Genomic DNA, 11,021 nt, shown 5'->3' with positions numbered 1-11,021 from the left:
CGGTACTAGACATGATTACTCCGAAAGAGGACAGCAAACCAGTATGAACAGGGCCTTGCCTTGAGTATGTTAATTGCGATGCGCTACACTACGTACGTACGCGCGCTGTATACCCGGTGTAAATACGTATAGACTGAAAGGTAGCACCCGCGGAAAAGCCTCATTTAAATAACATTTGCATATAACGTACAGATACTCCATAGAAGCTCCATGGTGATAAGCGTATTTTGTACCACTTTTGGCCACACCTCCTGGGAGACATTTGAACCGAATCCTAAGCCCCCATTTGCATATTGCTAATGAATCATTTATTTTTTCTTTGCGTATTCGCAAGATACTATGATTTGATTGGACATTACCTCATGAATAATGTATTTTTCTATTGAAATTCGTACGTCATAATTTGACCCCTATCGTCACTTCGGCTTAATCAAGGGCTGAAAGGTGACGTCACCCGCACAGAAGAAGGTTATTTCCTTGAAAGATTTTCGGTGAGTACTGTCAGATTAACGCTGAATTTTAATTCATTTACAAAAATAAATCAAAAGATCTGATGTTATATGGGATCTTTAGATGTCTGGGTATAACGTGAATTAATTTTTGTTTATAAAAAGTGAACAATTAGGAAGCAAACGACTTGCGAAAACTCAAAACTATTTCCATCGTCGTGAGCTAAAAATGGTGGCTATAAAGCCTATATTACTTGATGTAAATCTCCATCTGCTACCATTTGAGACCTCGTATATTCAATTCACGCCAGACTTTCGGGCGAGAGTTTCTCTGAAATTTCGATTCCTACCGAAGATCTCAGCAGGCATGAAAAGAACTAGAATCTAGATAACGTTTAGGCTAGACATATTGAGTTTAGAAAGACATTCACTCCATTAACCCGTCCCTTTGAATTCACATATCAAGACAATACTAGGACCGTAGCCTCTAGAGTAGATCTAGAGTCTAGTCCTCGATCATTTTGTAAAAAAAGATGTTTTTCCCAAACTTATTTCTACTAATAATACGGTACCGGTACTAGGCCTAGGCCTACACTAAAGTTAGTTCTTATGTTTCCTTTTATTTTTTTAAACTTGAAAGTTGGGCCTACCGCCTTGATCTAGATCTAGACCAAGTCTAAGTTAATCTAACTTAGAGTTAGACGTAGGGCCTACCCCGGGGTCTGAACGTCGCCACTTCGGACAGCCTCGGACTCGGCAACATAGATCTAGACTAGAGGGGAGTAGAGATCAAGTCTAAGTTGGGCCTAATTCATCGGTAGATCTGATTACAGGTCTTGGCTAAAGCTAAAAGAAAACATTTCTACCTCCCAGCCTATCTAGCTTAGGTCTAACTTGTTATAGACCTAAACTAGACTTGGATCTAGGCCTACAAGTACAACAAAGTCAAAGCGACCTGTAGAATATATATAGGCCTAGGCTTAGTATTATTTCAGTCAGGGTCTTAAGTTAAGGCCAAAGGGTTTATTTAATTTTGGAGGTTAGCTTTTGTTTGGCCTAACGTGCAGATTTTCCATCGGAGCACTTGTCATCAGAGCAAATGTCATGAAACTATTTTAAAGACACTAGGTCAAGACAGCTTTAGTCTAGATCTATCACTTGTAATTTGTATGATTCAATAACATTGAAAGTTCGCAGAATAGTAGGTTTAACAAATATGAAATTTAGATCTACTTTTGATGTAGGCCTAGATCTAGATCTACTTACATTTAGTTCCAGATCTATGTACGTCAGAGTCTATGACTAGATCTAGATTATACGCTATAGTCCAAGTGTTATGTTTTTTTGTTTTTCACATCCTCTTTTAAAGACTCAAGAATTACAAGACCAAATTAAGCTGCAGGACCCTCCTGATTCAAAAAGGTAAAAAAAAACAATAATCATCCTATATTATATATCAAACTGAATGACTTCATGTATTTACATACCAAACGACTTTATCCAAGAATGATTCCAGATGTCAATGATTTCATAATCCTACAATGGTTATATTAAAACCCATTTCAAATTTCAATACCCATGTTCAATAATTTACAAGATAATTGTTTAGTAAATTCTTTTTAGTGTCAATACACAAATTAATTTCTTTGAAATTTTGCTAACTCATAGATTTTGACATCATTGGCATCTGGAGTCATTAATTTTAGCCATGCCTTATTTCGGTGCAAATCAAAATCTACATCTCTGCAAAGAATACATACTGACTATCCAACCATGAATATGATATCAAATTATTTGGGAGAATATACTCTTTCTAGTGGTATAATATGCGTTCATGACATATTTTTACCTTAAATTGGGGCTTTGTGAGGTGTCCCTTTTTTTTTGGGGGGGGGGGCTCACACGGTAGACCAAGATCTAAGTTTTATTGAGTAAATGAAAAGAAAATCAGCTCAGAGACTAGGCTGGAGTCGTTTTGACAGGCTCCATTTTCATTTTCACCTGTCATATTTTCAAGGAACAATTAATATCACCTACCGGTAGATCTAGCTTGTCAAATTTAAATAAGAAAATCAGAATATACTATACTATAGGCTAAGCAAGTGGAAAGTCATTTGTAATCAATTTATTTGCTTCCTACCCACTCATGAATTCCTCAATCCACACCAGATTTTGTAAAGGCGACTCATTCGGCTTGTGATTTCATTAAGCTTTTATATATTTTTTTATTTCTTTTTATTTTGATGATGGCTTGATTGAATTGCTAACATTTCTGTCTTTTTGTGTGTGTTTTTTTTCAACAGACATGGAACATGACTCTGCTTCACATCCTTTGTTTTAGAGACTCAAGAAATACAAGACCAAATTAAGGGTTTGTTTTTTTAATTCCAATAATAATTTTCTGGTGGAAGAATTAGGGAATAATGCATTGACAATATGCCAAACATCCTATATCAAACTGAATTACTGCATGTATTTACAATAGAGTATTGTAACCGTTTCCCCCTCACCACTGACCAAACAAAACCCACAAACAATTTAAGAGGGATAGGGTTATTTTAGGGGTAATTATCCTTGCTGATTGTAGCAGTAGTTTTTACAAATATGGATGTAGTTAATGATGATGTTTATGATAATAATACTTAGAATAATAAATTCATTACGATGACATAACAGTAATGATGAATAAATATGATAATTCAGCACTATAATATGTACATGAAATTGTGTAACAATTTTGGCAATAAAGAATTTTAAACAAAAATAATGATCAATGAATTCGGGGGGGGGGGCATGTGACATTTTATCTGTGTTTGTGAGGACAGTAGTCTCTTTCACACCATTTCATCTTAAGCAGATGGGAACGAGCTCTGATCAAAATTTGATCTTTAAACTCAAGAGGAAAATAATTGTTACCTGATTTATGTATTTGGAATAAAATGAATTGAAATAATAATTTTGTCATTGTCACTGAATTAACAAGTCTTCTATAATTCTTTTAGCTGAGAGTTTAGGTGAATCAAGATATTTGAGGAGACACTGAAAGTACTAGTAGAATTAATGGACGAGCAATAGTGAACAAGCAGCATAAATTTAAGAGTAATGAGACCTACATTTTGCAGCCATGGATCAAGGTTGGAGGGGGTGGTAGTTGCAGGTTTTCTCTGTAAAAATCACCCCCATTAAAAAACATAACAAATAATATATAAAGATATTTAAAAAAAATGAATAAATTTGAAAATAAAATAGAAAACAATCCTTTTGAGAACCAGGACCTTTAAGGTGGAGGGCAAAAGACCCCCCCCCCCCCCTTAAAGAATTTTTGATCCATGGCTGTTATGTAGATGTGATAGAGAATTTCTAAATATATATTTTTTTTTAATGAGAAAGATACATGGGTGATTTCAAGTTTGCTGTTGAACTTTTGGTGTGGCGTCTTACAAGTTTTACATCATCATCACAGCACCAAAATTACAATCAAATTGATTCATAGATTCATCTCACTTGATGTTGAGCTATTAATGTGATTTGGATTATTTTTGTAAACTCACATTAGGTTTTGGAGGAAGGAAGAACTAAATTGTGCTACGAACACCAACGCCAAAGTTAGAATCACCCAGTGTATTTTATTTTTTTTAATGAATTGCGAGAAGAGCTGAGAGGTGGAAAATATAAGAGAAAGAGTTGTGTGTGTGGTTTAATAATGAGAGTGCGATATGGCAAAGAGAGAGCTGAAGAGAGATTAAAAGAATAGATAATGTATTACAATGATAATGTGAAGGGGCATAGGGTGCACAAGAGAGTGGACAGAGCCAATTGACAATTTACCCACAAGGAGAAACCATAAAGGGCCATTTTATTCTTTATTTATTTTGAGAGGAGGCGGGGATAAATGAGGGAGAAACAATTTATAAAGAGTGGGGAAGAGGAATAAGATGAATAGAGATGACTTTTAAAGACAAAAATTAGGCCAATCAGAGTGTGTGTGTGGGGGGGGGGGGGGGCAAAGCCGATCAGTGCGCCCCCCCCCCCCAATTTGACAGGCTCAATTAAAAATTGTAATGTAAAGTGTGTCCCCCTTCTGAAAGTGAAGACCCCCCTTTTTTTGCTTTTCAAATTTTTCCTTGAGAAAATGTGCCCGGCCCCTTTGGAAAAATCCTAGATCCGCCCTGCCTGAAACTGATGAAGTTTGGTAATGACATGTCACTTATCTGTGCTCTTAAAAAGAGTGAACACAAAGAAATTAGATTACCCCCCCCCCTGCAAAAAAGAATTAAATGATCATTATCAATAATTGGAAAGGCTTAGCGTAAAAAACACACTATTAATTAATTACAGAAAATAAATAGGTTCTAATTAAATCCAATCCTATTTTCTAAAGAAATTTTGGATTCAGAATTTGTTTTTACTATATCATTAATAACATACACTGCGATGTGAAACATGCCTCTAGTGATTCTGATCTGGAGAACAGCAGAGAAAGGTCGTATTTTTTTTAAATGAAAGAACCAAATTACAAAACCAGTAAGTGAAACGTTCAAACTGAAATACATTGTTATTATTTATATTGGCGTATTGTTATTGTGAAATAAACTAGTTCGTAAATATCTTCCCCTTTCATTTACACCAATGTTAAAAAGAAACAGGCTGATTCACCCCCCCCCCCCCCCCCCCATCTCCAGGTTAAACAAGATTAAGAAAAGTGTCAGGCTGCGGTGCTAGTGTACGTTGTTGCATGTAAACTGCATTCTATGCACGGAAGTTGAAAAACGATGCATGCATGATGACTCATTGTAGTGAAGAACGCTGATTGGTCAATAGTAGTAAGAAGTAGATTAATCACGTGATGAATATATTAAATTTCATGAATAATTAACGCAAAGTTGACCTCGCTCAATGCGCATGCGTGACGCTGATCTCCACTTTCTGCTTCGTCATATAAAGAGTCTATTGGGATGTGTGGAGCAGCGAACTGATGAATTATTCATGTATATGCAAATGGGGGCTTAGGATTTGCCCAAATGTCGCCAACAAAATGGCGGAGCTTCGGGGGCCTGGGTGTATCGGTACCGATCGGTACCATAGAGATGTATACTAATTACGCTAGAGTGCGGAGTCGCCATAGGCGCGCGTACTTAACGTCTGTGATTGCGCGGAGCGTGGTCGGCCATTGCTCGATAGGTCTGGATTTGCAGAAGTACCCGGATGTACACATAGCTCGTGCGTTGTAACGCTGTGAAAAAGGGATGCCGTCTCCGGCCTTTTTTCTTGAAGAAAAGAATCTAACCTCATTACAATCGAAAATATTAATGACAAATTGCATCTCAATTTACTATTAGTGTGATTACGTGGGGATTATGCTGTGAATTTGGCATTATACCTGACTTCTGTAAAATTGTACTTGATTTGTATTACTTTATATTACTTTGTATTATGTTTTGAATGGAAATTAAATAAAAGAATTGAATTGAATTGATGAAATTCTCTTATATAATTTTTGCATTTACCTCTCTGTTTATAGGCCTATTTTAGATAATAATAGATAACAATATTTATTATATCAGATAAAAATAAAAATTTACAACGTACATTAATGGAAAGATTGACAATTAATTCAAAAGACAGTGAATTAGCCCATCTTCTCCGCTAGATATCCCTACCTTTAACTGCATCGTCCTTTTCCACATTTCCTTCATTCACGTCACTTGATGTTCTCATGACCAATTTGTTTATGTTGGATATAATATTTTAATTTCTATATAGGCCTACTATATGTAACTTGCTTTAATTTGTAAGAAATTAACAATAATTTGTATAAGTTAGTGTTTTGATCTTTGATTATGCGCTATTATAATAGCAAGTAGTATAAAGTGTATCTCATTACTGTTCTAGGCGTTACCATGCAGTGTACATTCTAAATTCCGAGGTTTTACAATAAATCCAGATCGGCTGTGAATAGTGACCAGCCGAATATCAGATTAAGATTTAAACCATATAGGATTTAATCATATAAAGTTAAAAGATTTGAATTTAAATCATTTGAAATTTAAAAGTTAATCCTATAGATTACAAATATAACAAAAAATTGGCTTGTTACCATTCTTCACAGCCGATCTGGATTTATTTTAAATCCATGGAATTCAGAGTGTACGTGTTGATTTTTTTTTCTCATAGGAACATAATAAGTTCCCAAAATCTGCAGGCCTATATATATTGCACCGAAAATGAAATATTGATTAAAAAATGTAGAGAATGACGTTTTCCAATAACTATTTGCTTTTTAATTCCCTTCACTTTAAGTTAGAATCGATTTTTATTCGCTTTTTAAGGGGTGGGTGTTATTAAAGTGTCATACGCACCCAATCAAAATTATTTTGACACACTGATCAAAATAAAATACAAGCGGCGCGACTGCATGGATCCCTCCCTAAAGTGAAAATGAACATGACATAATAAATGATTGTGATTTTATGCACCCCTGTTTCAAAATCATTCTGCGGCCCCGTATGTAAATGATATTATAATTTTGTTCATCCGTGAAAACCTTATTATAAAACAAACCTGAATAATCAAACTCAGGTCCATAGGCTAGCCAATTAAATTAAAAGAAGAAAATTAGAAGATCAAATTAGTTATACTTTTAAAATGACAAACAAAACTGAATATGCAAAAAGCGTGTTTACCGGTTTATGACATAGGCCGGTGCCAGTGTTTGGAAATCTTTGCCATAAAGTTAACACAGACACAGTTAATTAACACAATTTCAAGACAGGTAATTATGATGATCACTCAACAGCTGACAACTTGTATAACATCTTATTCCAAGTATTTTCAGTTTGCAATATTCAAATAATATTATGTTTGGTTTTAGTACTCACAATTTTGCAACCGTTTTTATATGATAAGTTTATTAAGTTTGCATTTATGAATCTCTTTCATGATTATTGTTATCAACTGGTTTTATACACTCAGTTTTAGTAATGATAATCTTTGTAGTATAATACAAATATCCTCAGTCTTCCCGCCCTTTTTCTTCTCTTCTCCTCCTCCTTATTCCTCTCCTTCTTTCTATCCTTGATTTGTTCACATAATATTGGTCCAATCATTATAGGATCACAAACGCCGGCCATAATTATATCAACCGAATATTTCAGCCGGTTTGCCGATCTGCATATAGTATTTCAGCCGGATCGAGTGAATCAAGTTTAGACTTTCCAGAAAATCAAAGTGAATTTGTTCTATGTTGCGTTAAACACGCATTGAAATTTGTTTACTCTCCGAAATATTGAAATGTTTGCAAGTCAATAATACAATATAAACATCCTACACTTTACCCCCATGGCCTCCTGTACATTGCAAAATTGTACTACTGCATGCGCGCATTTGATTTGCAAATTTTGCTGTCAACAAACATTTCTAAATTGCTCGCAGGTATATATAAGTAATCAATATGACCGGATGATTGCATTGGAAATTTAAATCATAAACTTATCAATTAACTGGACCAATGCATAAATCATTTTCAAATATTATCAATAAAAGTCATTTTATGACTCACGAGTTATTGTGATGTTTGTTACATCGACGTTTAAAACCATGGGGAAAGGAGTTAGGCCCTATTCTATATATGATTTCTATGCGTAGATCTATATCGAAAATGAATTATAAAGATTATCAAAAGTAAAGAAATAAATTATCAGCAATCAGCATCATAGTAATTAGGAAACTATACTTGAAAAAAAAAATGCAATCGTGTTTTTTTTTATACCTTGTGTCTCGGGATGCATCAGACACTGTGAAAGGGCCTATGAAATTTCTGAGGTCAACTTGAACGCCAGATCATGTTAAATTTGCAGGACCTATTAGAACGATATGCCTAGGCCTAGCTGCTGCATGTTATTTTTAATCCCTTCCAAATCATCAGAAAATAGAAGTCATTATGATACATCGAAATGTTATGACCAGAGCAAAAACGATTAGGGATGTATATCGTTGAACTGTATTATTTGTAGAATATATTATGCCCTATAGATAGGTCTATATATGCAGTTTTGTCCTCAGTTTTGATGGATTCTTTGTTAATTTGAACTTTAATCTAGTGCGATTTACAATTTTGCTTTTCCATTTGCTTTCGAGCTCATATGTCATCATTTTGTTCCGTTTCTGTGCTATGCCCCATAGGTACTGTACCCGCATGGCAGGCTGCGAAGACCTATCGAGTAATGGCGGCCGGTCTCCACGTAATCAATCACAGAGATTTGACGAAGTACGCCCTCTAGCGTTATTAGTATATATATATCTCCATAGACGTTTTGGCGGGAAATTCAAGTCGGCTACACCCGGCTCCTCACCGGCATCTGTGCCGCTTCCTAGCCACCTCCAGTCCATCGGCCTGCTCCCCCTTTTCTGTTGAATGGAATTGATTTCTGATTGATCTCCAGTTGTAGTAGATCGAGGATTGAACAGTCCAGTTGCCGTAGTGAGCGGAGTTGGAGGCTTGGGTTACCATATAGCCGTTCCCATGGTGACATGCACTCATTTTCATTCATACTCACTACGTTACCGGGTAAGAGACTAATTTCAATTTATCAATAGGCCTACAGATTATTATGTTCTTGTAAAATAAGTAATTATGGCGAATAACCTTTCGATATCCTCGGGCGAAGAGGATTATTTAGCAGCAGCGAGTAATAGATTTAGGCAAGCGCCAGATGAATTAGTGGTATCTTCCGATGATCATACTGTCCATGATGAGGACAGTTATGATGAATCGAATTGTTCTTGGAAAACGGCGATCAATAGAAATTCTATCCGATCGGCTAAGAAAAGGGCAAGGGTTAGGAGCAATAGCGATAGTACTCTAAATACGAAGAACAGTAAAATGCCTAAATTCTCTACTCCCACGCATTCAAGCAGGAGGGTAGTCATTGTTGGTCTTGAAAATAAGAATATTTGCAGAGCAAACCCAGTACAGGTGTTCAAAGAAATTCATAATCTGGTAGGCAATCTGAATGGGAAAGAGAAAGTGAAAAATATGATGATTTTGAAATGTGAGAATGACATACAAGTCATGAAATTGTTGGAACTAACCAAGCTTGCTGGTGTAGACGTTAAAGCAACGCGTTATGAAGATAATCATGATTTTACAACGAAAGGTGTTATTCATAGAATAGATACACAGATAAGTAATGAGGAAATTGCAGAAGTATTGAAAGATCAGAAGGTAATTCATGCTAAGCGTTTTATGAAGAAGATCGATGGTGAAATAGTACCAACCCCATCAGTTCTCATCACCTTCAAAGGCAAGGATAAACCCGAGACAGTAAACTTTCTGTATGAGCTTAAACGTGTGGACAACTTTAGTCCACCGGTGCCAAGGTGTCACAAATGTCAACTTTTTGGGCACATGAAGGAAAACTGCAAGGGTAAATTGCGCTGTGTGAGATGTGGAGGGGAACATGATTTTGAAGAGTGCCCACAAAAGGAAAATCGAAAATGCTTTAGATGTGGAGATAAACACTCGGCGGCGTATCAAGGTTGCAAAATTTACATAGAGGCAAAACAAATACAAAAGGTTAAATTGAAGGAAAACATTACATACGCACAAGCGACTAGGGTGTATCGCACTCAAAAAAATGAAATAGTGGGAGAGGAAAGTAAGACCATTAGAACTAGCGACACTAAAGAAAACACTCAAAGGAAACTAAAGAATGTTGGTCCCATTTCAAATTCAATGGCATCTGACCACGAATCAATCCAACAATCAAAGATTCCGCGCCCAATCCGAGTACAAAGGAACAATGAAGGAAGGCGGGAAAGAGATAAGGAGTCAGGGCAAGGAACTGAGTCGAATAACCAAAAGAAAGATACTGTCAACACATTAATGAGTGTACCCAGGTAACAATACAGCGTTGGACCAACGTTGGATCAACGTTGGGAAATTTTTTCCCAACGTTGCCTCAACGTTGGCAGGCCAACGTTGCATCATCGATAGAAGTGCACGCGCATACATCGTCAGACCAACAACATTTCCAACGTTAGTTCAACGTTGTCCAGCAACAATGTTTCAACGTTGTCTGGCAACGTTGATCCAATGTTGGCTAAATAGTCAAATACAACATTGCTACAACGTTGGTAAGCAACGTTGTATCATCGATAGAAGTGCACGTCCATACATCGTCAGACCAACAACATTTCCAACGTCAGTTCAACGTTGTCCACCATCAATGCTCCAACGTTGGTATAATGTCGGCTGAGTCATCAATAACAGCGTTGCTGCAACGTTGATGGGCAACGTTGAAGCAGCGATGGACGTGCACTTGCATACATCGTCAGTCCAACTATGTTTACAACGTTGGTTCAACGCTGTCCAGCAACAATGCTCCAACGTTGTCTGGCAACATTGCTCCAACATTGTTACAACGTTGTCACAACGTTGCTCCAACATTGCTCCAACGTTATTCCAACGTATGGCAGTAATTAACAAAACATTAATTGGTTTCAAGGTGAAGTCCACCATTACAACTCTACACTCAAATCTTTATCATCATATGTCTTATCCTATCCTAAAAT

General features: G+C 36.3%; 1 protein-coding gene across 1 annotated transcript; it reads left to right on the top strand.

The window, feature by feature from the left end:
- Window positions 1–9,060: 9,060 nt before the first annotated feature.
- LOC129258038 (uncharacterized) lies at window positions 9,061–10,350 on the top strand. The gene has a single exon (XM_064096088.1). The coding sequence runs from the start codon at window positions 9,082–9,084 to the stop codon at window positions 10,348–10,350; it is 1,269 nt and encodes a 422-aa protein (XP_063952158.1). The 5' UTR covers window positions 9,061–9,081.
- The last annotated feature ends 671 nt before the right edge of the window (window positions 10,351–11,021 follow it).

The sequence above is a fragment of the Lytechinus pictus genome, chromosome 3 (genome assembly GCF_037042905.1).
Source record: "Lytechinus pictus isolate F3 Inbred chromosome 3, Lp3.0, whole genome shotgun sequence".
In the NCBI taxonomy this organism is placed as follows: Eukaryota; Metazoa; Echinodermata; class Echinoidea; order Temnopleuroida; family Toxopneustidae; genus Lytechinus; species Lytechinus pictus.
The sequence above is the reverse complement of the archived record's forward strand: the minus strand, read 5'-3'. Positions and strand labels throughout refer to the sequence as shown.